Source organism: Lutra lutra, chromosome 11 (genome assembly GCF_902655055.1).
Source record: "Lutra lutra chromosome 11, mLutLut1.2, whole genome shotgun sequence".
NCBI lineage: Eukaryota > Metazoa > Chordata > Mammalia > Carnivora > Mustelidae > Lutra > Lutra lutra.
Genome location: NC_062288.1, coordinates 88,789,340 through 88,816,550, shown reverse-complemented (window position 1 = coordinate 88,816,550; position 27,211 = coordinate 88,789,340). Strand labels below are relative to the sequence as shown.

General features: G+C 39.3%; 1 protein-coding gene across 2 annotated transcripts in view; it reads left to right on the top strand.

Moving 5' to 3' along the window:
- Nucleotides 1-27,211, top strand: part of CHCHD3 (coiled-coil-helix-coiled-coil-helix domain containing 3) — a 278,747-nt gene that overhangs the window by 213,891 nt on the left and 37,645 nt on the right. For both annotated transcript variants that reach the window (XM_047694914.1, XM_047694913.1), the window contains exon 6: nt 9,830-9,900. In XM_047694914.1, the coding sequence (XP_047550870.1) occupies nt 9,830-9,900 (71 nt within the window). The remainder of the gene's footprint in view (nt 1-9,829; nt 9,901-27,211) is intronic.

Here is a 27,211-nt window from a genome sequence, read left to right as displayed (position 1 = left end):
ATGGGATTAGCTAGGGGGCTAAGGGTTGTTGGTGGGAGTGATATTCTTGTGGAGAATAAGGAAAAGCCAGGCTCTGTGCCAAGTGCTGAACCTACAATGTCCCATTGATACAATCACCCCAAAAGATAAGGTCCTCATTTTTAGATGTTAAAAAGTGAGACCCAGTTTAAATAACCAAATCCATTCCTTGGTGTACTTCTTAGAAACAGAATACTGAATCTGATACACCATGCATTTGAACCAATGTTGGCAGTTTGCAAGCTATTGAAATAGGCCGTGTATTTATTTAAAAGGCATTCTCTGGAGCAGGAGGTTAGCGGGAGGGAAAGGGATAAAAGGAAAGAGTAGAGACAGTGGACTCAAGGCCACGGGGTTTAAGAAGTGCCAGTATTGAAAGTCCTGAAGATGCCAGGTCCTTTATTCAAGGGTCGCTTTTCTCACTGATTATGATCAAATTCCTTCCCCTACTCTTCTTCCCACCTGTAACGGACTCCAGCATCTACAGAAACACAGAGAAGGCAGAATTCAAACCAGCCATTAGGCTTTCTGATAGAAGGTTTGTCAGGAGAAATACTGAAACCACTAGATAAACTAAATTTAGACCATTTGTGGGTTTTTTAATTTCTAAAACTTCTATAGTTCTTAAAATTGTTGTGCTAAAACTTTAGGTATATTGCATTCAGTCTTTTGATTCTGTGTAAGTCTATAAAAATACAGGATGGGTTGAGGAAGCATGAACTCTCTTTGGCCACCTGAAGCCATTCACTGGGTGACTTTTAGGGCTTCTGTGCCTGGAACTGTAACCACGCTGCGTTTGCAGCATTAAGTCACGCCCCCAAATGCTTAGCTTCATCTTGGGGGAAACATACTTAACCTTCATCTAGCTGATCACATCCTGTAACATAGTTCCTGGACAAGTATTGAAACAAGAAGTGGAAGCCTGTTTTGAATCTAGCTTCTTAACATCAGAATGCTCATGTTGACATTGTCATCAATAGGAGAGCTTTCACTGGTGCTTGTACACACTAGACCTTTGTTTAAGAAAGCTAGCCAGGTGGAGTAGTAACACTTGTGTTTGGGTGGGTTGTAGGAGGGATAGAGACCTACAGTAGTGAGTGGTAATTATAGATCATCTTTGAAAGAATAGAGCCATATCTTCAGCCATTCTGCTCACATCTAAGGTCAGACCTGGGGCTTATCCCATTCACTGTCGCTAAATGTCTGCAGAGTTGTCGTAATCTTTGAATGGACGGTGAGGAGGGGTGATACTCGCCTCTGAGAAATACTGTAAGGTTACCAGAATTTAAATTATACCTCAGTGTGATGTATTACATAGTTGTGCCCAAATCATCATAGGAAGCATTTTGTAGAAGAACTGGCAAGAGCTAGTTAACAAATTTTTCTTGTTTTCTTGTGACCTTTTTGATTTGTTCGTTTCCTGTCTACCGCAGGTATGAGCATTAGTTAGAACAGAAATAAGATTCAGAACCTGAGAAAATACTGCCGGAATACTGTGTGTGCATGTTTTCTTTTGATCTAATTTAGAACTTGCAAACAGACACTTTTCAAATGTAGCAATAATGTGTGTCTGTGCACGTGCATTTTAAAATACACTTTAAAAGGGAGATTCTGAAAATGGAAAATGGCAGTATCACACATTGAAAAACATGGGCCACGGCCATCCCCCCCAAAATTGGGAATGATGCCCGCTCTTGTGGATTCCCATTTCCTTCCTACACTGTCTAAAAACTTGGTTCTTGGATATTAGAATACCAGATGGGTAAATCCCACCCCCACCCCCCGCCAGACCCCAAATTCGGATTTTAAGGGTGGCTGGAAAGAAATACTGGAATCCTTGTATCTAAAATAAACCACACTGTTTTGCGCATCATTTTGTGCTGTCGGTTCAGCTAGCTGTGGCCGGTATGATAAATTGCCTCAATAAACACCAATTCGAAACTCTGGCTTTCTCTTGCTGTAGAAGTGAGAAAATGAAAACACTTGCATCCAGGGCTATGCATGGTTTGTGGTTCTGGCCACCGAGCTGGAAGCGTGGATCTCTGGAGGGAGCTCCTCTTCCATGAGAACGGAGCCGCAGTAGCTAGACTAGCTAGACTAGCTAGCCGGCCACTCGGGACACAGCCCGTGCTGAGGCTGCCTTCGAAGGAATAGAGAGGAGAGGGCCTCGATATGGGATCGTATCCTCGGCACCGACATCAGCTCTGGGTTTCCAGCACCCAGACTCCTCCTGACATGAAGAAAACAAGCCCCTTACCTGTGTGAGCTGCTGTGCGTCGCGTGAACTGTTACCATGCTCTCTTTGTACTTGAACGTGATCCTAGGTGAGATCCGCATCCTTTTTTTTTTTTTTTTTTTTTTGTGTGGCATAGCAGGCTGCAGTGTTGGTCAGTGTGTATAAGAGACGTGTAACAGACGTAGTAGTCTTCCATTTTGTCCATGTTTTAGTATTTCATTTACTTTGGACTTACCTCTCTGCCAGCCTCTTTTAAATAAAAGTCCACTTTGGACTGAAGTTGAGAATGAATGGTGTCACTCTGATGTGATTTCAGTAAGTTTCGTGCATCATGTACTGTGCCAAGTGCTGTAAGGATAGCGGTGAGTGGGATGAGACACTTGTGTCTGGGGATCGTATGGGCTCGTGGGAGAGACTACGTGGAACACATGGTTGGTACCGTGCACTAAGTGCTTTGGTAAACGTGGCTCCATGAGAACACAGACGAAGGGCATAAATCAGTTAGCTTTTACTGTATAACCAACTAGCCCAAACTTCGCAGCTTAAAACACCCCCCCATTAATTTACCTCATGACTCTGCAGGTCACCAGCTGGGCGCTCCTTCTGGATTTGGCTGGCCTGACACACACTGAGTTGGCTGAAGTTGGGCGGGCCTAGGACGGCCTCAGGTGGAGTGACTTAGAGTCTCCCCTTCTTCAGCCTGGGCTGCTTGATGTGGCACTAGTCAGGGTTCCAAGAGAGAGGCTCCTGTTTGCAAGTGGCACGTCGTGGCTCCTGTCACATTCTGTTGGCCGGAGCAAGTCAGAAGCACAGCCCGGATTGAAGGGATGGAGAAACAGAAGCCACCCAGTCATGATGGGAGAAACTTGCAAGGTCATGTCACCCAGAAGCATATACACAGAAAAGAGGAAACAACGGTGGCCAGTCTTGCAGTCCACCAAGGGCTCTGAGGGAACAGGGGAGACGTACAGCAATAGGTTTCTTAAGGACTTCATCTCAACTTCTTTTCTTTGTTTTTTTTAATTGAGAGAGAGAGAGAGAGACCACAGGCAGGGGTGGGGGGAGAGGCAGAGGGAGAGGGACAGGCAGTCTCCCTGCTGAGCAGGGAACAAGACCCTGGGATCATGACCTGAGCCAAATGGAGATGCTTAACCAACTGAGCCACCCAGGCGCCCCTCATCTTACTCTTTAAAATTCAGGATAATAGCAGGCTCTTTTTTTTTATCAGCACTTCAGGAAAGGGATGCCATCCACCCTGGAATCGTTTTCCAATATTACCAATTTCTACTGTTTAGAACACTAGTTTTAAAAGTAACCTGTAAGGGAATGTTGCTCTGAGAAGAGAAAAGTTGCATGCAAAGAAGTATAGGATTGAAATAGCAGTTGTCAACTTGTCTTTAATCCAGTGTTTCTCAGGGACATTTGAGGGATTCTGTTCTCTCAAGATGCTCCAAAATGAAAAGGTTCCATGGGAAATCAGTATTGTTCATCTTGGAGATTTACAGTGTGTAGTAAGAATTAAGGCCCTAGGAGGTCCTGGCATTAAAAACTACTTTTACCATTTAATTTGGGTCATTGGATTTCATTGGTGAGAATGTCAAAAATTATTGGTTTGATTTTTTTTTTTTTAATGTGGGCTGGTTATTATCACCATCTCTCTCTCTCTCCTCTCTCTCTCTCTTTCTATATATATATATATAGTTTTTTTCTGTAGCCATTAATGTTCTTGGTACTGCCCAGCCACGGTCCTCACATTTCCTGTTTATCTTAAGGAACAGAAAAAGAGAACTGATGAGCTTATTAAAAGCAAATTTCAGTGATGATTGGTTTAATGGAAGAAAAGATTTTTGTTTTTTAAAGATTAAATTTTTATTAAAATGGCTTTTGAAAAAAAAGTTACCTAACACTACATACCTTTTTTTTTTACTCTTCAAATAATTTATAATGATAATAGGTAACATTCCTGTAATGCTTACCATATATAGCCCCAGGTACTTTTCAAAGCACTTTACACGAATGACCATATTTAATCTCCCAGAGATTTTCAATAGGCCACACTTCTGTTACTCTCCCCATCTTACGGATGTGAGGGAACTGTTGGGGTAGAGTCACATGTTTTACTGGGACAGAGCTGTCATTTCTAGTGTGGCTCTGAAGGAAAGCACAGGCTCTTAACATCGCTCTGCTGTGAATCTCTCACTGAAGTATAGGGTGCTGTGAACAATATATTCGTGTCTTAAGTACAATAAAGAGTTGTGTACAGTGGAGCATTCAGTCTTGCCAACTCAGTCTGTTGCCTGTGTTTTTAGTAATTAATACCTAGTACCTTAGATTGGAAAATGTTTTAATATAGAAAATGGAAATGCCTGTCATTTCCAGTGGTGTCTTGTCCTCTACTATAGGGGACAGACACGTCTCCCATATCTAGTATTATGTTGTTATTTTGGAGATAGTTCACCTCCTAGGAACTCTTGTTTCACTAAACCTTTGACAAAAGAAGAAAAAAAAAAGATAAGCCTTAATCATATTTTTGATAGTGCTAAAACATTAAAACGATAGTATTATTCTACTTTGAATTGGTAAGGTCTACCTTCTCAAAGGAAATCTTGGTGGAAAACGTTTTAGTGGTCATGTCAAACAATAAAAATTTCTTTCAAAGTAAGAAAATAATAGACTTTTAATACTTGATTTAAATAAGCTTTACCTGCCACAAATTCATGTAACCACTGGACAAATCATGTCAAATATTTTACCTGTTGTTAATGGAGCAGAAAACTGCAACGTGAATGAAAGATATTTTTAAATTTTAGGTCGTAGGGGCACTTGGGTGACTCAGGCAGTTAAGTGACCTGGCGACTCTGGATTTCAACTGAGGTCACGACCTCAGGGTCCTGGGATTGAGCCCCTTGTTGGGCTCTGTGCTCAGTGGGGAGTCTGCTTGAGATTGTGGGTCTCTCTCTCCCTTCCTGCCCCTGCTCACTTTCTCTCTCTCTCTCAAATAAATAAATCTTTTAAAAAAATTATTTTTAGGTTGTTAAAGGGCCTTACCATTATAGAAAACTGTATGGCCATGCACAAAGCAATGTTCCTTTCCCTGAAAAACCGCGATGTCAGATTTGGGGCAGCATTCTCTGCCTCTTCTTTTTGGTTCTCTTTTTAGGGTCATCTCAGATGGTTTCTCCCATTCCCCATGCAGTATGAGGACTTAGAAAGTATTTTAACGAAGTTTGGAGGGGAGATGTAGGTACATATATACATATGTATATACCATGTATGTACATACATACATTTTTGTATGGCCATTTTAGATATATAATTATATATATTCTTTACCTTCTTTGGAAATTAGAGTGTGGATGTTACTTCTTTGAAGCACAAACCATATAGGCCTCAAGATTTGGCTATTAAAGAAGGATCAGATGAAAATACAATTGATGGAAGTGTACTACTACAGGCTATGGGGTTGACCAAATTACAACTAACTTAGTTACATTAATGACTTTAAAGTAACAGTAATTTATAATTGATAAGAAAAGGGCCATATATGTACCTACTACCATCTCAAGACAACAGAGATAACACAGATAGCCTCTCAGAAAATTAGGGTGTGTCTCCCACCTATGAGTACCAATTCAGAATAGAAACATTGTAATATTGGTAGGCAGCTGTGAAGCCAGAGTCTGGAAGTAGTTTGGGGTCCAGTTTGGAGAAGGACCCATTGGTTCCATGGTATGTGTCTCCATAATGCATAATAACGTAGTCTAATCATGAGAAAACGTCAGACAAGCCCAAATTACCTACCAGTCATTCTACAAAATTTCCAACGGGTGTTCCTCAGGAGTGTCAAGGTGTCATGAAAGATGAGGGGAGGCTGAGGAACTGTCACAGACAAGAGGAGACTGAGGAGTTTTGACAGCTAAATGCAGTACGACAGTCAGGATTGGGTCCTGAAATAGAAAAAGAACATTGTAGAAAAACTGGAGAAATCCAAATAAAGTCTGCAATTTAGTCACTACTAGTTACTAGTAATATATTGTAGAATTGTTAACTTACTTGTTTTGATGATTGTACTGTAATCATCTAAGATGTTGACAAGAGGAAGGAGGGTGAAGACAGACTGAAACTATTCACCTTTTTTTTTTTTTTGAAGACTTTATTTATTTATTTGAGAGAGAGCATGAGCAGGGAGAGGGGCAGAGGAAGAGGGAGAGAATCTCAAGCTGACTCAGAGCTGAGCATGGAGCCCACCACGGGGCTCGATCTCACGACCCTGATATCATGACCTGAGCTGAAGTCAGGAGTTCGACACTTAACCTACTGAGCCACGCAGGCGCCCCAGAAACTTTCCACTATTTTTGCCCCTTTTCTATAAATCCAAAATTTTTTCACAGTATAAATTGAAAAAATACTTTTATTTGGTAATGTGTGGACATTCTGCTTTAGCTTAGCGTTACAAAATCTTGATGTAGCCAACGTCTTCAGCACGTATCCCCCTACACATATTTTTATGTTCTGGCTATATTAAATCATCTGTTGTTGTTAATTAGCTCCTTTGGAGAGAGGGAGGAGAGTAATACAATTTTTGTATTTATTACAAAACATAACTAGTGTAATAAATAGCTGTGTACACCTTTTAGAACACTTCATTTGAAGAAATGTAGGAAGGTAGTGAAGCTGCACTGTTTTCTTTATTTGTGTTATTCTGCTCCTCATTTCCTACTACCACCACCAAACTGCTACCACTTGGAGATAGTCAGTGGAATTTGCCATTTAATAATCCTGTTTCATTATTTTGCACTTTTCCAAACGACATAAATTACACTCTATGATATCATATCTAGAACTTGCTTTTGTTTTTTTTTTTTTTTCCTCCACGTGTATGTCTAATTCATTCTTTTTCATCACTGTGGAGATCTCCACTGTATGAATACCCAGTACTTACTTATTCATTCTCCTGCTGGAAAGCATGTTGAGAGTGTTGTTTTTTTGTTGTTGTTCTGTTTTGTTTTTGTTTTTTTATGGTGGTTCACTTTTTACAAGTATCTTCTGAGACCAAAATTGATCTGTACTCTTTCTGAACTCCAGTAATACTATCTACAACTTTTAACTCAATTATTTGTGACCTTTCCTTACTAGTGTTTTTCTTTTCTCTTATATCGGACGGAAAGCTTCTTGATGATCTGTTTCCCCAAGATGAACATTATTGGGATAATAAGTATCTAATTTTGTTGAATGAATAAGTAAATACTTAAGTGAATTAAACACTGTCTGTGTATAGATCTTGGGCATATTCGTATTTATTCCCTTAGTTTTTATATGGTGTTGCCTCCTGGGGCTTTTTCTTTGTTAGAAAGATTTATACAGTGTGGGAATCTGGGCACTGAGGTGGAAGTTAGGGGCATAAATAAAGCCTGAAACTTTAACTTGTGAAGTTAAAAGCTGAGATTGCGACAGCACAGGTACATGCACTCTCTCTCTCTCTCTCTCTTTCTGTGTGTGCGTGTATGTGTGTGTGTTTAACATCCTAGGGAAACTTTGACAAAATTAGTAATAATTTTACCTGCATTTGGCATTACAAAACTGAGGGGAGCTCACTAACCTATAGTAGGGCATCATTCTTGTTAGAAAGCTTACTATTTGCCTTAGATCATTTTGAATTTGTACCCAGAATTAGTTTTGCCGAAATTAGTTTTTTCCTCCAAAATTATTTTATTCTCATTATGCTTGCCAGCAGGAGAATAAATAAATACTGGGTATTCGTACAGTGTTGATCTTACTCTGCAAAAACACTTAACAGGTTTCACAGCTATGGTGCCCATCTTGTTGGATTTCTGTAGCCGCTTTGGCAGAGATGGACAGGGCTGATATCATCCCTATTTTACAGGTTAGGAACAGTGGAATGGAAACCGAGGGAGTTTGATGGACTTACTCAAGGCCACAGAACAGAACCAGAAAGCAGATCTTTCACCCTGGTCCTGGCTCTGTCTGGACATTACAGTTTCAGTGCTTAAAATAATTGAAAGTATTAATCAAGATGTTCCTGCTTCACCAGAATTCTAATAGGTGATTCAGTAACGTAGTGCCCACTTGAGAGTTTATCATAGTAGTAGGGGGAGTTTCTCATCAGTGTTACTGTGGATTAACTAGCTTTTTTACTGCCCTCTTGGTTAGAAGGGTTCACAAAAAAGAGCATGTTGTGACTGGTGTGTATTTTAACAGAAAGAAAAATTGTATAAGTAAAACTGGAAGGAAGGTGTGACACAACTTCAAGTTGAAATATCTGGGAAGACAAATGGTCTTTTGGTAGCATGAGACCTACAGTTGAATTAAAACCTCTCCACATACAGACTGACGAAGTTGGTCACTCAAATTGTAATTTTAAAAATTGCAGAAGCAGTATGCTTGGAATATTGTCTTCATGTCAGAAATGCACCTTCGTGCTTAAAAATGATAAAAAATTACAATCGATCCTTACAACTGTTCTGTTCATCTTTATTGATCAGGTGCAAGAAAGATAAATCGCAACCTAAATAAGATTATAGTAAATGTTAGCATCGTAGGGGACTCTAGGTTGATAGAGAGCCATTCATCATCTCAAATGGTGACCTGTCCACTGCTCCAGCCACCCTGAGTCTGCTGTCTAATCACATACCTATTGATTTTATCTACATCCAGCAAACCTGGATGTGACTGTCATTGGGCAACCCAGATTGTTAAATGCAAAGGGGTCACTGGTGTGAAGAGGATTTCATTTTCATTTTCTCCCCAACCAACAATGATTTATTAAAAAATAAACTACTTCAAGTCATGCATGTGAAACCTGAGTGATTAGGGATTGAAAGTGCACAATAGACCACTGTATTGTGTAGTGTTCTTTTGTATCGGGACACATTTTGCAGGATATTTCATTGACTCTAAAGGTGCCGGGGTCATTTGGGCCACCTACAGCAAGACAGGTTTCAAAGGAGCCAGCCAGAACAGACAGTTTTAAATTTTTCTGCATCAGGAAAGGCATTACTTTCCTATTGCAACTTGATTTATGTTGCTTGTGTGTTCATTTATGTAATAGTGGGAACATTTTTCCTTTTTTGGTATAGAAATCACCTAAGTCCATCCTCTGTTCTTAGTGACAAATTTGTTATAAATGTTGATGCTCTTGTGGTCATACGGAGGCGCTAGATAGAACTCATTCTCCTCTATAAAGAATCCGTCTTGAGGGCAAAAGTACTGTGTAAAAAAAAAAAAAAAAAAAAAAAAGAACCCTGAATAGCCTAGGTAGAACATTGGAATAATAGGCGAAATATGTTAAGAATTTTCTCATGGGATCAAATAATGATGCATTTTAACTCTGAAAGTTTATTTTAGTTATAACTTGTATGCCAACAGGTACACTATTATTTAAATGGATACCTTTCCATGCATTTTTAGAAGTATCTATGCCACTTATGCAAGAAGTCTTTGTCTTTTTGTTTGAATGGCTGAACAGAGATTTTACGTATTGTTTGTAACCATAAGTCCTGCACATGTTTTGTCCTCTTGGACAGTGAAAACTATACTATCAATCTTTGTCCACAGAGCTCAGAGTTCTACAAAGTCACCACTGAACAGTATCAGAAAGCTGCTGAAGAGGTGGAAGCAAAGTTCAAGTAAGTTTTGAACACTGTTACACTTACTGTTCTTGACAAGATGCAAGTACAACTTTATCACTTTTTGCACAGAAGATAATTTGTTGCGTAGCCCTCCGGAATACTTGGAAGTGTATTTGGAAGGACGAGGAGGTGTATCCCTGTTATCTGCTGTCGGTGGAATTCAAACACAAGGAAAGAGCCTTTGTTGAAAGCTTATCGCAACTTAATTTTATGAAGTAAGGGAGAATTGAAAGCAACAGTGATAGAATTTTCATTTGGAATCCTACTACCTAAGATAGGCTGCCCTTGATTATGAAGGTGATGCGAAATTGCTATTAATAACAGAAATATAGAGACCATTCAATTTTATGTAATAAAATGATGGGCATGTCCAAATTTGAGTACCACTTTTCTCATGGCTAAGCTGTTTTCATTTCTTCATATGTACCTTGAAAGCATTTAAATCACAGACTTTACCTTGCCCTTGATTATGAAAGTGATGTGAAATTGCTGCCTCTGTTAATCCTTGGAATGTTTAAATGAATGTTCTGTAATTGATGGATCAAAGTGTCCATGACCCATAGCCCTGTACTTTCCCTTTGCTGCCAGTTCTCACGATAGGTAAGAAGACATCATTCAGAATTTTCCTGAGAGTATAAATAGTTCTGTTGTGTAACCGCTGTTAGTAGCACATGTGCAAATTAGAGAAGCAAGAAAAGGTGTTGTGACAGGTTTAGTTGAAAGAGCACACTGGGCTCTGACCTCCTTCCTGGTGCATGTTTATAAGCATTTGATAAAATGATTAAACCCTAAGGTGTAACGTTATTACTTTCTGCTGTGGTGCAATTTGTATGGTAATGGATATTAGTGTTCTTTTAATGTTGATGTTTTTTTAAAAAAATGTGTGTGTGTGTTTTTTAATTTAAAGATGGTTTGAGGTGTAGTTAAACAGACCTCCAGTCTTTTTTAGTCAACTCTCTTTTTAGGGGCAATAGGGAAAGTCCTTCTGAGAATGGGCCACAGATCTCACTCTTAAAGGTTAATGTGCTATCTTAAGTATTTAGGTATAAAATTGGGTATGGACTTGATTTTAAAAGGTACTTTACATATGTATTTTTTAAGTTACCTTTTTATCTTTTCTCCCTAATGATAAAGTAGCATTTGTTAACTTTTTTTTTCTTTTCTCATGAGAATTTTTGACTTGGCACTCTGGGTATTTCTTCATTGTAAGAGAACAGCTCTTCAAATAACTAAATTTTAAGGTAAATCGAAGGAGATCAATTCTGACTAGGATGATCTGCGAAGTTCTCATAAAGAAGATACTAATGTAGTTGAGGCTAGAAGAGGAGTACTGAGTAGATGGAAAGGAAAAGTATTCAGAAGGAAAATTACACTGTCTAATTGGTGGGTGAGAAATCAGTTCAGATCAGTGGTTTGATTCAGAGGAACTCGTGCAAGACAGAGTTGAAAAGGTCGGTAGGGGTCATCATTAACTAAGAAGTTGGTCTTCATTTAGTAAGAGTTTTTGGAAGGTCTTTGACCAGGTAAATGCCCTGATTTCTGTGCTCCTTGAGAAATACTAATCTGACAGCGGGTGTGAGGCTTGATCAGAGGTGTGAGAAACAGCAGTGGTACTACATGAGAGGACTCTGTAAGCAACAGAGAAAAGGAAGAGATGGGTACAAACAAGTCATTGAAAGATTAGATTGGAGTTGGCAAATACCAGTGCATTTGTTGGCTAGGGCTGCCTGACAGAGACCCGCAGATCGAGTGGTCTAACAGAAACCACTCGCAGTTCTGGAGGCCAGCAGTCTGTGATCCGCAAGCCAGAGGGGTCGGCCTCTCCTGAGACCTCTCCGCTTGGCTTGCAGGCGGCCATCTTCTTCCTGTGTCTTCACAATGTCAGCCCCTCTGCATTTGTGTTTTAATCTCCTTTTCTTATGAATCACATTGGATTAGGGCTCACCATGATGACTTTATTTTAATGTAATTATCTCTTTGGAGCCCTTTGTCCAAATACACTTTCTGATACCAGCCATTAGGTCTTCAACATCCGAATTTGGGAGCGGGGAGTCCAATTCAGCCCATAACACCTGGATAGAGAGGCCGGGGGGTGGCGGGGACCAGAAATAGAGGCAGATTGGAAAATTGGTGGAGGCTGGATTTTTATAGAGTTAAGTCTGGTTTGAGATGAAAAGAATCATTCTTCTGAAAGCCCTGTACACCTGCCATATCCTTCAACCTGGGCTAGCCTGCTGGCAAATGAGAGGGTACATGGAACACAAAGCCAAATGTCCTGCTGGCTTATGTTCTCCAAGACAACATGGAGCTATAGGTTAGACTTTGTTTTATTTATTTGTTTTTAAAAATTTTATTTATTTGCGAGAGAGAGGGAGAACAGAGAGAGCAGAGAAGGAGAGTGAGAGGGAGAAACAGACCCCCGTTGAGCAAAGAGTTTGATATGGGGCTAGATCCGAGGACCCTGAGATCATGACCTGAGCCGAAGGCAGACACTTAACAAGTGAGCCACCCGGGCGCCCCCAGACTTCATTTTAATCAGAGCCTCAGCAGCTTCATCTCTCTTTATCTTTAGAAGATATTTCTCTTTATTAATTCTACTCTCCCCTCGTATAGTAGAAAATTTGGCCTTTCCCAAAGGGAGGCCTGGCCTTTATACTCATCTTCTAGGAGAGGTAACCTCTCGGCCCTTGGAATTTCCCAAGTGATGGAAGTGTCTCGTTAGTCATGATGGGCCCTTGGGGCCATGTGGTATCAGCCCGGCCTCTAGGGAGGTGGTGCCGGAGACTGAATTGAGCTGAGCAACATGGGCAGTTAGTCAAGCAAGCCCATATAATGAGGCCCCAGTGAAACCCTGGGCACTGGAATTTGGGTAGGCTTGTCCCGTTGATGATACTCTGTGCATATATTGTCACAGGTTGCTGCCAGGAGAGTAGAACATCTTTTTTTTTTTTTTTTTTTTTTAAGATTTTTATTTATTTATTTGACAGAGAGAGATCACAAGTAGACAGAGAGGCAAGCAGAGAGAGAAAGAGAGGGAAACAGGCTCCCCGCTGAGCAGAGAGCCGGATGCGGGGCTCGATCCCAGGACCCTGAGATCATGACCTGAGCCGAAGGCAGCGGCTTAACCCACTGAGCCACCCAGGCGCCCCGGAGAGTAGAAGATCTTGAGGACGGTGAAAACTTTGCATCTGAAGCTCTCCCAGACTCTCTCCTATATCTCTTCATTTGGCTGATTCTCCATATCATTTCCCATAAGAAGCTGTACTTATGAGTTTAGTAGCTTTCTATGAGTTCTGTGAGTCCTTTTGGTGAATCATTAAAGGTTAGAGTGGCTTTGGGAACTCCTTGAACTGGCAGACAATGTCAGGGTGAGGACAGTTTTGGGGACTGTGCCCTCAAACTTTGTAATTCGGCTAAGTGTAGTACAAACAAAACTCCAGGTTTTTATATTCTGTGGGGGAATTTTAAGAGCTAGCTTTTCAAGACAGTGACTTTCATTATATATATTTTTTTGGCACTATCTGCTAGACCAAGCTTCCTAGACACTGTATTTTTTGATTTGCAGTAAGTTTGTTAGTTTCACACCTAGAAAGTGATAGTGCCTTGGCTCTAAGAGGTGCTTCGCATCTTTGAAAGCCCTGAAATTGCTCAGTGGAACTTGGTTTCTCCTTACAGGTTTGGCCATCCCAGGTAATCATGACGGCTTTAATCTTTTACAAGGCAGTATACTATCTCCTTTTCATTTCATGACCGAGTTGATCTCAGCAGTCCCCCTCAGACAACAGCTCGGAAGGACTCTGAGGAGGATTTAGTTAATTTTATCTGATGGAAGATTTCATTTGGGTGCATCTTGGTTACCGGAGATGGCAGCTTTTTAAAATTGCAATTTCAAGGGCAATATTATACACCTAATAGGGGGTCACACAAAATCATTGTAAAGAGAAAGAAAGCGAAGAGCATTTGAAGCCACACATGATAAACACCCGTCACAAGGACCCATCCTGCCAGGATAGCTAATGGAATTATTTTAGGGATGCTTAAATATTAACTCACACTTCAGCCCCTTCAGTTTATAGTTTTGGCAGGAAACCATTAAAACACTTTTGATTTAATGGAATTTTCCCCCCTATTTAATCAACACGCCATTCATTCAGAGAGCTCTTCTGTGACATGCCCTCTGAGTTCTGAACATACAGCCATGAAGAAACAAGTAGGATCTTACCAGTATGGAACTCAGAGTCCATCAGAGAGCAGAGGAAGACAGAATTTTAAAGTCGCTTTTGAAAAATTCTAAGTTCTACTATCATGGGATAATCGTATCCCTAATAAGTTATTAAAAATACTATTTACTTTTTTTTTCAGTAGGAATTAAGCAGTTTGGGAATTAAGAATGTATGCTGTTTATTTTCCTACAAGAACTCTTACCCCACAATAGCTTAAACATTTTAGCTATAAAATCCAAATCACTTAGCAAATCCAGCAATTTTTTTTATATCTAGCTTTTATTTAAGAGAGAACCTTTGCTTTTTCCAGTCCGACTAGAACCAATCACTGTTAACGGTTCCAACTGCTTTTTATCACTCCTTGTTATTATCTGTTAAATAGAGCAATTTATGGTGCTAGTTCTTAGCTTCATGGTGCTGGTGCCATGTCACGTTAGCTCAGCGTACTGAGAATTATACCCCGTGTTAATCCTTATTCTCCACCTGATAGGTAACTAATTAAAAAAAAATACTATATTAAATGGCACATTGATGGTACTTAGCATAGGTCTAGCATAAGATAAATGCCCAGTGAATATTTGATTTTGTTGTTTTTATTGTTCTATATATACAATATATATCTAATATATATATTGTGATAATATTATTTTATTATCATGTCCAACTCATGTAGATAAAATCTACATGATGTTAAACCCTCCTCTGAAAGCAAACAAACAAAAGCAATAGAAAGAGTTCTTATCCTCTGGGTTCTTATCCCAGCCCAGCCAAAGACAGGGGATGAAGTCGTGGGGCTGGAGGGGGGAGAGGACCTCTATCTCTAGATCCCTCTCAGAACCACATCTCCTCGGGGGATTAGAGCCTGGGTCCCACATATGCAAAAAGGAAGTGTTATTACCAGGGTGTTTTGTACATACAAATTTTTATTTAATATAAAAATCAATATTAAGCATCTATCAAAGAAATGTAGACTATTCTGAAAGCAACAGAAACCTCATGAAGACAGTACAGTATCAAACAAATGAAAAGTATTTTAAAGACAATTGATAATTCTTTCCCATGCTGTCATAGATAACAAAGTAGCCCGTTTCCACCTTCCATAAAGGAGAAAGTGTGAATGTGGGAAGCGACATAGGTCTGTTCAAAATATTTTTGGGATCCTCTTGTTAGAGGTGTAACATTTCAGCTTGTCACCAGTTTTGGTGAAAGAGGAGGCACTTGTGAAGGACTGCAGGTTTGTGAGATTGTATGTGAATATTCATAATACTCCTTTGTGTGCCTGACTTTATAAGGGTTTTCACTTTTATCCTTGAACGAAGTTGTTGAAACCTGACTTATAAATTTGGGCTCATGGAAGAAGCCTGGGTTATCCTTACAAGGAATTAAAAGATTAGTTACCCTGTGGAAGAAGTTTAGGTGATTTTAGAGTATCTGAGGAATGCTATGCAAAACTCTTAGAGATAAAGTAGATTTTATAAGTATTACCACATATTCAAAGTTTCGTTCAGTGTAAAATGCTTTAACTTAAAATGTTTTTGGTTTTATTAGGTTTTTCACTTTGGCCGATGTAGGGGTGGAAAAGTTATCCTAAACTTGGTCTAGGTTCTTTGGCTGGTTGAATAATTAAATTGATATAAAACCAATTAACAGGTGAAAACAGCTCAGAGTGTAGTAACGTGTATACATGAGAGAGACCTGGAGAAAGTGAGTAGCTCTCCAAAAGGGCCAGAACCATCACCTTAAAGGTCACCTTCAGCAAAAGACAAAAGAGGTGGGAGATACGGAATCACTTATGGGAGCACGGTAAGCAAGGGTAAGGCTGTTATGCAGACTTCAGTCGTCGTCTTCCCCACTGATGAGAGTTTCTAGAGGTGGGTCATGCCCTCTCCTGATACCGCGGGAGAGCCACCCCTGCCAGCGTAGGATTCCTTTAGACATGTCAGTGTCTCCCACGAAAGGGTCACTTCTGTTTGGTTTGGAGAGCTGCTGATGTGTTGGCGGTTAAGTAAAGAATCATCAACCAAAAATAATCCTTAGGCCAGACAGATGTGTCTTGGGGTGGCAGATCTGCTCCTTTTCACCGACAGTCCTGTATTTTGTTTCTCTTTTGGGTGGCTGGTTTTAACAGTTCTACTGCAAATGAGTTCGTGAAGCTGAGGATGACATGCCAGTGGTATCAGCAGGTGTTTCTCGTGTTCTCTGTAATTACACACGGGATCATGGACAGTTTTAAGCAACAGTGTTTAAAGATCCTGCTTAATTGGCTGTAAAATAATTAAATAAGGTTTTGACTGGCAAATTTATAATTCTGTTAGATGCATAAGCCAGTGCGCTGGAATGTCAATGTGACTTCGGTTTGGAAATATTAGATTAATAGAACTCATTGTACTGCAGGTACAAAGTTTACTCTGATTAATAGTCTTAAAACTTTTCCAGAAATGTGGCCAACTAAATTTATGTTACTTACCTTTTCCTTTTAATTAAAACTTATTTCAAAAGTTTGTGCTGTTCAGTTCTGCTGTGCTTCTCTTTCTGGTTTCTCCAAAGTGGAGCTCCAGTAATTTTTCGGTGACTCCAGCTGCCTTTTTGAATAACTTGCCTTATCAAAAGGATTAAAATTATATACTGTTGTACATGTTTTTGTATCTGCAGCTGACAGGTACCCTGCATATCGTCTCTAACACATACTGATGTCTGCTTATAACCTACTTTAGTGCTGCGTGAATGGCTCTGATAGGCCAAATATACATGATAAATGTTTTATCTCTGATTCTCATTGATCAATTTCTAGATGATCAAATGGTTTATCTCAGTAAGACACTAATTCACATTGATCAAATTCTAAATGACCAAGTTGACTTGGTTTCTGCTGAACACAAATTGTATTAAAACAACATTACTCGAACATGCTGTCTTTTCTAATGCAGGAGTTATGTTACCAGCAGTTACATTATAACTAGAGTTATTGTATTATAAAGATGTCTCCTTCATAATGAAAAGTTTACACAAGAAGAAAAGAATGCGATATTGCAGGAAGAACAGGGCTTTGAGCAAGGATTTGGGCTTTTACTAACTAATTAAATTCTGCATTTGTACTGGGCCCTCCTTCCCCTTTTTTTAATTTGAAAGGCTGAGAGCAGGAAGCATAGCAGCTGCAGTGGTGACATTTTATCCCCTAAGGTCCTCGGAGCCAAGTAACATCTTGATTATTCATAGTAAGAGATTTAGTAACCGAAGAAGAGGCAAAATTCTAGATAAAGTAAATAAAACCTGTACCCTTTGTGTATAAACTTGGTTTCGATAGCGTATTTAGAAGTTTAAGGTTATTTATTGTTTTTCTAAAAAACAGCTCACCTCTGTCAACTGGCAGGGTATCTCAAACCCTCTAGAGTTTGTCAGTGTGTTGCTGGCGGAGGATTTGAATTCTGAAATTGAGAAACAATGTTTATGAGCTGAAGGATATACTTTTGTATATGAAGCTAATGGCAATTATACATTTGGCTGAAACATCGCCTTGGTTATTTAGAACAACTAATTCCTCGGGCAGGTTATTTATTACCTCTCTGGCTTGTCTCTTCTATCTGGAGAATGTAAATTATAACTGCCACTCTCTTTAGGGCATCCAAGCTGAGAAGGTTTTAAAAGTTGAAAAAGAAAGAAAAGAAAGTTGTCATTGAGTCTCATCTAAAAATTGTTGTAAATGGTGGTTTCACTCAGTTCTAAGACACTGGCTGCTATTTTAAGTATGTTCTGGATGCTGTGGCAGCCTTTCGATTCTTCCTCAGGGTTATGTGCTGGGTAGTCTGGCACCTGTCAGTGTATGAATCTGTCTCCCTTTCCATCCCCCACATCCCACCCAGCTCCAGCCACGGATGAGGTCCCAAGTAAAGTGAGATCTGCTTTGGAACACACCAGTGTTTGACAACGTTTCATATAATAGGCATTTAAAATTGGTTAGATTGTTGAAGAAACTTTGGGCGATTAATGCTTTTTTTGAAACTGCCTTAAGATTGGAGCCCTTCTAATCAGATCTAAGTTAGTTTCTTTTTGTTCCTTGGTTTGGATATCTATATTTAGTCTTTGCGCTATCATCTGAGGGAACAGAAGTGAATGGCAAGAAACGTTAACACGACCTGGGAGTTAGCTTTTTGTTGGTACTTTTTCTCTGTTTCCTAAACTTCCCTTCACAGCCTTCCCTTCAATCCAGAGGTGAGTACAGAAAGGGGCGGGGCAGGATGGCAACATTGGTTGGAATACAGGGCCCCAAAGGGCAGGTGTAGGAGTGTAAACCAAAGGCAATGTGGTCTGTTTCACAAAAAAGGACATAGACTGCAGCCATCACATGAACATCTGCAGTTGGTGACAAGGTCAAGAGAAGGTTGCCGCAGTCGCTTCCTCCTCACGTCAGCGTAAGTAGGTGAAGGAACCTTCAGTGGTGACAGAAACTGTCAAAGGTCCAGTCCAATTAGCCCCATCCTATCCGGGACCTGGAACTCTTTCTTGTCTCTGTCCCAGCTATGGTAGTGAGGGTTGGTTTGGTTTGCTCTGGGCATTCTTTTTACTTTAATCTCTTTATGTGTTATATGGAAATGATCCTGATCAGTCTTGTGGCCCTTAGGTTTGTGACTGTGAGCTCCTGAATTCCTGATTTGTTCCACATGAAATAACAAATTGTTCTGTTTTCCCTTAAAGAACATTAGCATTGAACTTTCTTCCTTAATCAATACAGTCCATTAAGAATCTAGCATACCCTACATGTTAAATGAAATATTAATTGCACACTGTTAGATAAATGGAGAGTCTGCCCGAATGATAGCTTGTTTCTTGCCTTATACCATAGTATTTAAAATGAGAAATTTGGGGTTCTAGAGTGCATGGGATTTTGGAATTTCTTTAATGACCCTTACTTATTTGAGTCATTAACTAAATGTACAGCGCAGAGTTCCCAAAGGCTATTTCTAACTGGGACTAGGAAGTTTTTTCCTCTTGCTCGTTCTGCCTAAAGTTCCTTTACATTTTAAAGATCCAGTAGAAAATAATTTTTGATTTTCCTTTGATGTTTTTAAAGATAAAAAGTTCTTACGCTTTTTGAGTGCCACTCAGCTGTAGGTAGAAAGGAGAGAAGCTTGTAAGGAGGGTCAATTAGAGTTGATTATTGTCTGACTGACCTGCCACATTTTAAAATGTTCAGGAAGAGTTCCAGGACGTAGATTTTTCATTCTCTCCTTTTGTCAAGGTTACAGAGTTAACCATCTTAAAGACACGAGCATGGTTAAAAATTGCATCACAGCCATTATCTACACATAAAAATGATAGCTGTCAGGATGGTCTCTGGGAAGTTGTATAGGTTCAGCCATATTGTAAAATCTAATTATGTTTTATTGCTCCACAGTTTGGTAAGCCTGCTCCAAACACTATCAGGCCTTCCTGCCTCTAACCAGATAATTAGAGCTGTCTGTGGTTGCCCTTTCACCATGCATGAGATAAAACCGTGGTAGTAAGATTGAAAACACCTTCTAGGATAATTGTGCTTAAATACACATTTCCATAGTTCATTTGAAATTATAATTTATCATGAAATGTCTCATGGTATCAGTTTATTAAGGATTCTCATTGCTGGCTTTTTCAAATTTTCTTAAGACATAAGCAAACAAAATACAAAAGTTGATAACTTGGTCCTTACCATAATTTAAAACTTATATTCATTGAAGGACACCATTAAGAAAATTTTTTAAATGGGGAAAAGATTTGAACAGATACTTCAAAGGAAGATATAAGGATGGCCATTAGCCATGAAAAGTGCTAAGAACATCTTTAGTTATTAGGAAAATGTGAATTTAAAATGTTGGAATGCTAGAAACTGTAAGGACTGACTACTAATTGTTTGAAAGGATGTGGAGAAGCCAGAATTTTCATCCTTTGCTAGTGGAGTTCTAAAATGGGAGCCACTTTGGGAAAAGTTCGTCAGTTTCTTATAAATTTAAACATACATTTGCTCTATGACTCGGCAATTCTAGTCCTAGGTATTTATCCCAGAAGAAATAAAACAGACATCCACAAAAGGAATTGTACGCATATATTTGTATCAGGCTTTTCATAGTAGTCAAAAACTAGAAACAGCCCAAATGGTCCAGAGAATGGATAAACCAATTGTGGTATATTCACACAGTAGAACAGAATCCTCTTCAGGAGTTTAAAAAAAAAAAAAAAAAACTCAAATTGATACATGTAATAACATGGATGAATTTGAGAAATTGTTAAGCAAAAAGAAGCCAAACACAGAATAATACTATGTGCTTCCACTTGTTTGATTCTACAGATGAAGTTCAAAAATAGGAGAAATTAGTCTGTACTGACAGCCATCAGAACAGTTAATGGGGAGAGAGGGCAATTTGATTGGAAAGGGACACAAACCTTCTGAGGCACTGGAAGTATTTGTTTTCTGGATAATAGTATACAGACATATACAATTTTTACTACAATATGAACAATTAAGATAGGTGCTTTTTTAAAAAGAATGCTAATTATTTCGAGTATCTTTGTGTATAGTGTAAGAGAATGGTCGAGTTTCATTCTTCTACATAGCTGTCCAGTTTTCCCAGCACCATTTATTGAAGAGACTGTCTTTTTTCACTGTATATTATTTCCTGTTTTGTCAAAAGATTAGTTGATCATAGAGTTGAGGGTCCATATCTGGGCTCTCTACTCTGTTCCACTGGTCTCTGTGTCTGTTTTTGTGCCAGTACCATGCTGTCTTGGTGATCACAGCTTTGTAGTAAAGCTTGAAATCAGGCAAAGTGATACCCCCAGATTTGTTTTTCTTTTTCAACATTTCCTTAGCAATTCAGGGTCTCTTCTGGTTCTATACAAATTTTAGGATTGTTTGTTCCAGCTCTTTGAAAAATGCCAGTGGAATTTGGATCAGGATGACGTTGAAAGTATAGATTGCTCTAGGCAGTATAGATTTTAACAATGTTTATTCTTCTGATCCATGAGCATGGAATGCTTTTCTATCTTTTTGTGTCTTCTTCAATTTCTTTCATGAGTGTTCTGTAGTTCCTCAAGTACAGATCCTTTACCTCTTTGCTTAGGTTTATTCCTAACCAGGGATCTTATGGTTCTTGGTGCTTTAGTAAATGGAATCGATTCTCTATTTTCCCTTTCTGTTTTTTCATTGTTAGTGTATAAGAAAGCAACTGATTTCTGTACATTGATTTTGTATCCTGCCACATTAATGAATTGCTGTATGTGAGGTCAGGAATCTATCAAAATCCTAGAGGAGAACATAGGCAGTAACCTCTTCGACATCGGCCACAGCAACTTCTTTCAAAACATGTCTCCAAAGGCAAAGTAAACAAAAGCGAAAATGAACTTTTGGGGCTTCATCAAAATCAAAAGCTTCTGCAGAGCAAAGGAAACAGTCAACAAAACAAAGAGGCAACCCACACAATGTGAGAAGATATTCGCAAATGACACTACAGACAAAGGGCTGATATCCAAGATCTATAAGGAATTCCTCAAACTCAACACACACAAAACAGATAATCATGTCAAAAAATGGGCAGAAGACATGAACAGACACTTCTCCAAAGAAGACATACAAATGTCTAACAGACACATGAAAAAATGTTCATCATCATTTGCCATCGGGGACAGTCAAATGAAAACCACAATGAGATACCACCTTACACCAGTTAGAATGGCCAAAATGAACAAGACAGTAAACAACAAGTGTTGGAGAGGGTGTGGAGAAAGGAGAAGCCTCTTACACTGTTGGTGGGAATGCAAGTTGGTGTAGCCACTTTGGAAAACAGTGTGGAGATTCCTTGAGAAATTAAAAACAGAGCTACCCTATGACCCTGCAATTGTACTACTGGGTATTTACCCCAAAGATACAGATGTAGTGACAAAAAGGGCCCTCTGTACCCCAGTGTTCATAGTAGCAATGGCCATAGTCACCAAACTGTGGAAAGAACCAAGATGCCCTTCAACAGATGAATGGATAAAGAAGATGTGGTCCATATATACAATGGAGTATTATGCCTCCATCAGAAAGGATGAATACCCAACTTTTATATCAACTTGGGTGGGACTGGAAGAGATTATGCTGAGTAAAATAAGTCAAGCAGAGAGAGTCAATTATCATATGGTTTTACTTACTTGTGGAGCATAAGGAATAACACGGAAGACACTGGGAGATGGAGAAGAGAAGTGAGTTGGGGGAAATTGGAGGGGGAGACGAAGCATGAGAGACTGTGGACTCTGAGAAACAAACTGAGTGTTTTGGACAGGGGGTGGAGGGTAGGGTGAGCCTGGTGGTGGGTATTATGGAAGGCACATACTGCATGGAGCACTGGGCGTGGTGCATCAACAATGAATTTTGAAACACTGAAAAAAAAAATGAAATCTTTAAAAAAATATATAAAAATAAAAATAAAAAATTTTTAAAAAGCAATCAAGACCCAGCAGATTCAGGGATAGCTCTTTACCTCCCCTGACAACTGTCTAAAAAGAGTTTTGATAGAAGGTCTGCCTGAGAAAGAGAGCTATCACCAGAGGTAACTACATTATCATGTGAACTGGGTCTGGTGCACAGGGAGAAGAACATAGCCTATTCCATGAAAGTCCTCTATATCCCACTGTTTCTGAGTGGCCCAGAAAACACCTGTTTACTGAACAGTTCCTGTTTTGTTCTTCCTGAAGATTGCATTCCTTTTCTTTGAAGACCCAGACCCCTACCCACCTCTCCTTAGTTCACAATGACATATATACCTCACTCTGCCAGACTGTCTTTGTAATTTCCATGTTGGTATGGCTTCCCCATACACAGCCTATTAAATTCAATTTTTCTCCTGTTAAAAAAAGATGCTAATTATATTTAAAACACCCTAAATTCATTGTTAATTAATTTTAACTAGGGAAGGAAGTGCCCAAAATATTAGGAGTGCCCAACTTCTAATTATAATTTGTCGGGGGTAAAATAAGTTTCTTCAATTTAATCAGTCTTAAGAAATTTCTGATTACTAATTGTATCCATAATCACATTTTTTCATCATTCAGTATATTTCAGTGCTTTCGAGATGACAGGAGTAAACCTGGCTTTATTTATTTATTTTCTTAAGAATCTGTCTTTTTTCCTCCTTATTAAGTTACATTTGCCTAGCACGTTCTCTCTTCCTCATTAGCCGAGAGTCTTGTTAGATAGACCTGGTTACATTTTGAAAGTTGTCTTTGGTGAAGGGATTTTGAAGGCAGTATTTATAAATGAAACACTTAAAAAAGTAACGCTGGTACTTTTTTAATATAATAATCTTAGGCAACAGTTTGTTCATACTATGTAATACGTCCTGGCAAAATGCTTCAGAACTGGTAAAAGCTTGCATCTTGGCCCTTCCCTACATGTTGAAACGAAAGCACACATGTTCCCATGTTCACGTGTCGCCAAGCAGCCCCGGCTTGCTCACACGGCTGCCTTAAGCTGTTTTCTGTGCTTTCTCATTCAGTGGCCAACAGTTAAATTGCCGTGTTCCTTTCATGAGTGTGTACGTCTCAATGCTGGTAATCAACTGCATCCCTTGAAAATTGATAGATGCGCTCATTAAGGGAAGCTCTTGCTCTTGGCTCCTCTCAGGAGTCACCTCAGCTACTGTTTCTGGATGAATCTGGCAGGAAATACTGTGCCGTGATACATCTGGCTTTGTACTCCTTTGCAAGGGCGTCCGTGTCCTTTTTCAGTGTGTTAAACATGCTTCTTTGTAGGGATCTTAAGTACAAAGAAATCCACTATTTGCCAATTACGGTATTAACACAAGAAAGACTAAGGGCTGCTGTTGGGTGGTGGGATTTTTTTTTTTTTTAATGTGCTGCCATTTGTTCTTCATTTTGTTCCCTTGTGCTGCTGAGATTACACACATGCCTATTTGTGAGACATACGCACCTACTGGAGACTCTGAAGGCCACAGCCTGCCACTGGTAGAGATCTCAACAAAGCTGTCTGCGTGAGAGGCACATTCTGTGTGGTTGATGGGGGCGGATTTTGAAGGTAGCATCCACCTGTTCTGCTTTCCGGATGAAAAATGAATTGCCAATTACGGTAGACATGTTCAGACATGACACTTCATATCAGTTCTGAAAAAGGGGTGTGTTGGCGAGAAGCAGAAGAGAGAAGGGCCTCCATCCTTGATCCATTAACTACTTTTTTGTGCCTGTGCAAGCTGTGGGAAGGTCAGTGCCTCTCACCTTTGTTGCCCCAGCAGAGCTCTTGAGCAAGATGAAGCGATCAAAGCCCAGGGCCAGCGCATCCTCACTGTCTCATTACTTTGCAAGCTGCACACCCAGATGCTGCTGTTTTCCGCATCAGTCTTCCCTGATACACATTCCCAACACCTCCCATCACAGCTCATTGGGCACTGCTCATAATTAGCCGCTTCTTTTCTTTTCATGATCGTGTTTTCTCCAATACAAAAGATGCTAATGTAGAGAGGAAAATAACATTGCTGGGTGTACACTGCTGCTTTCACATATCCTGGGTAGTTGACAGGCAGGAGGAATCAAACGTGTTGTCACTACTTAAATAATACATGGTTTTGGCTTGGTTAGGAGAGTGTTGGTTTGGGGGTGTTTTTGAAATCTGTGAATTTGAGTACTGGATTTTGTCAGCAGATCGGTATCATGGATGCCCGTGTCCTAGAGTTCCTTTCAGGGCATGTATTCTGAGACACTGTCCCCACTGTTTGGATTTTTCCTCCAGCACAGAGCTCAGTGACATCTATTTATTTTGAAAGATTATTAATATGACAGTTTTTGCTTTGGAGAATTTAAATCATCATTAAAATCAACGGAACTACCCATCGAGGGTCTTCGATGCTCCATGCTCTGTGGGCACTGGAAATACGGAAGTACAAGTTTGATTTCCTGCCCTCGGAGGTCTACCTGTTGAGACCATGAGCTCTGCTATTGAGGTGTCGAAACCTCATAAAGAAACCATAACTATAACATTTGTTCAAGAAAAATTGTTGAGTGTCTCCTATCGCGTACATTCCGGGTGGTTTTTATGAACAGGAAATAGAGAGATGAAGAGGGCATGATCCCTGACTTCAGAACACTTGAAGAATACATGGAGGAGACAGGTTAATACAAAAGTGATTAAAGTATGGTAAGTGCTAATATAAAGGTACAAATGAAATGCTCTAGGAATAAGGAAGGGAAGCTGAGTTATAGGAAGAGATGACTGGCATAGGCTGGGTCTTTTCACTTTTGAGATTTTCGTAAGGTAGGGAGAGTAGCTTTCCATTAGGAAGGAATCCGATGCTGGGTGTGGTTGGGATGAATGTGGAGGGAGATGTGATGAAATAGGAGGCCAGAAGTTATTAACTCTGGGGGGTAAAGGTTTGAGGATTCAGCAAAAAAGTTCTGCCTACTTGAAAATATTTTTCTGTCTCCCATCTCTGGTGTCCATGATTCTTACCATGGAATTATGCCTTTTGAGTTGGTCATTGTTTCTAGACATCTTCTATCAAATATACAAGTGTATAATGTTTGGTGCACATGCATGTATTTATTATAATCACAGCTTATCATACCCTTTTAGTTACTATTATTTTAACATTATTAATATCCAAAAATAAGCACATGTTAACCCATCATATTAATGATCTTTTAGCAAAGTTCAGGGCTTTGAGAGATTGGGACAAAGGAAGAAAGAGCAGTTTGTGATTGAAAAAATAGGGAAGAGAGAATTCAAGAAAGATTTCGTTCATGGGATGCTGTGTGGGGAACTCCTAGAGCATTTTAGCAGAGGAAGAACGTTTCAGATAAAGGTATACCAAAGCGAATAGGCTGGTTCCTTATTTTAGCACTGTCCCTGCAGACCATGTTGTGATCATCTTTTAACTGAAGCGATAGAATGGTGAACTTTTAAAAATATTCTAGCCATCTAGCCTTATAGCCATAAGGACAGCCTTTCTGTCCTTAGAATGGCATCCTAAGAATTTATATGATACCAAATTCTTCATGTTGTTGCAGAGAATGTGTTAAAAACAAATTTTATATGGTTTATATATTCGGATATGGTCTGCCTGGGTGTATGATTTTTGGCTTACACTTAACTGTGCTTGCATGCACCCAAGATACATAAAATTAGCTCCTATATTGCTAGTCTACCTAATAAGATCCTAGTATTATCATTAAGTGAATATTTTAAAAACTTTTTCCTTCTCATTGCATTTTGTGATCAACCTTTGCCTTTTGATATCCTTCCCAGAGGCTTAGTGTAGTGAAAAGAATATGAAATTAATAAATGCTATTGGATTTTTAAAAATTACCAAGGTAGTACTTTTTTTTTTTTTTTTGGCAACAAGGCAAATGTAATTTTTTCCTCTCTCCCAGGTTAACCCCTAAAAGCAAATCATGTGAAATTGCAGTTTGATTGTCATCCTTCCACATTCATCTCTATCCATAGAAATGTTAGTAAAAAGTAGATTTTGTTTTAGTCTGAAAAAATATTGTGCCATATATATTTTCTTTAACTTCTATTTGTTATGCATATATCCTCCTTAGTCAACACCTGTAATTCCAACTCATTCTTTTAAAGCTGCTTATCATTCCATGGTATTGAGTCATCAGAATTCATGGAGCCCATCCCCAATTGACAGGTACTCAGGTTGTGATTCAAATTATTTGGTTTTCATGACAAGTAAAAACAAAAACAAACAAACAAACAAACAAGTGTCTACTGCAGTGAAACAGATTTGTATATAAATCTTTAGGAAGTGGTACTTTTGTTCCTGTAATATGGGTGGTTTGCATCATGAGCGGTCTTTCCCACTATGTGGCATTGTGCTGTTCTTTGCTGATGTAGAAAATGTATATGCTATAATAACTCATTGGGTTGTTATAGACGGTGATGAACAATATAGGTAAAATTCCAGGCGTATAGTAGGCACTCAGCATTCTACAGGATCAATTTCTATTTTGGCAGAATTGGCAGAGCTAACTTGAGAGGTATTATTACAGTGTGAATCTAAATCTGACCTCCCCAAGTGTCTCTGTCTCTTTAAGAAAAGGGAAACCCATTTTGTGAAAAT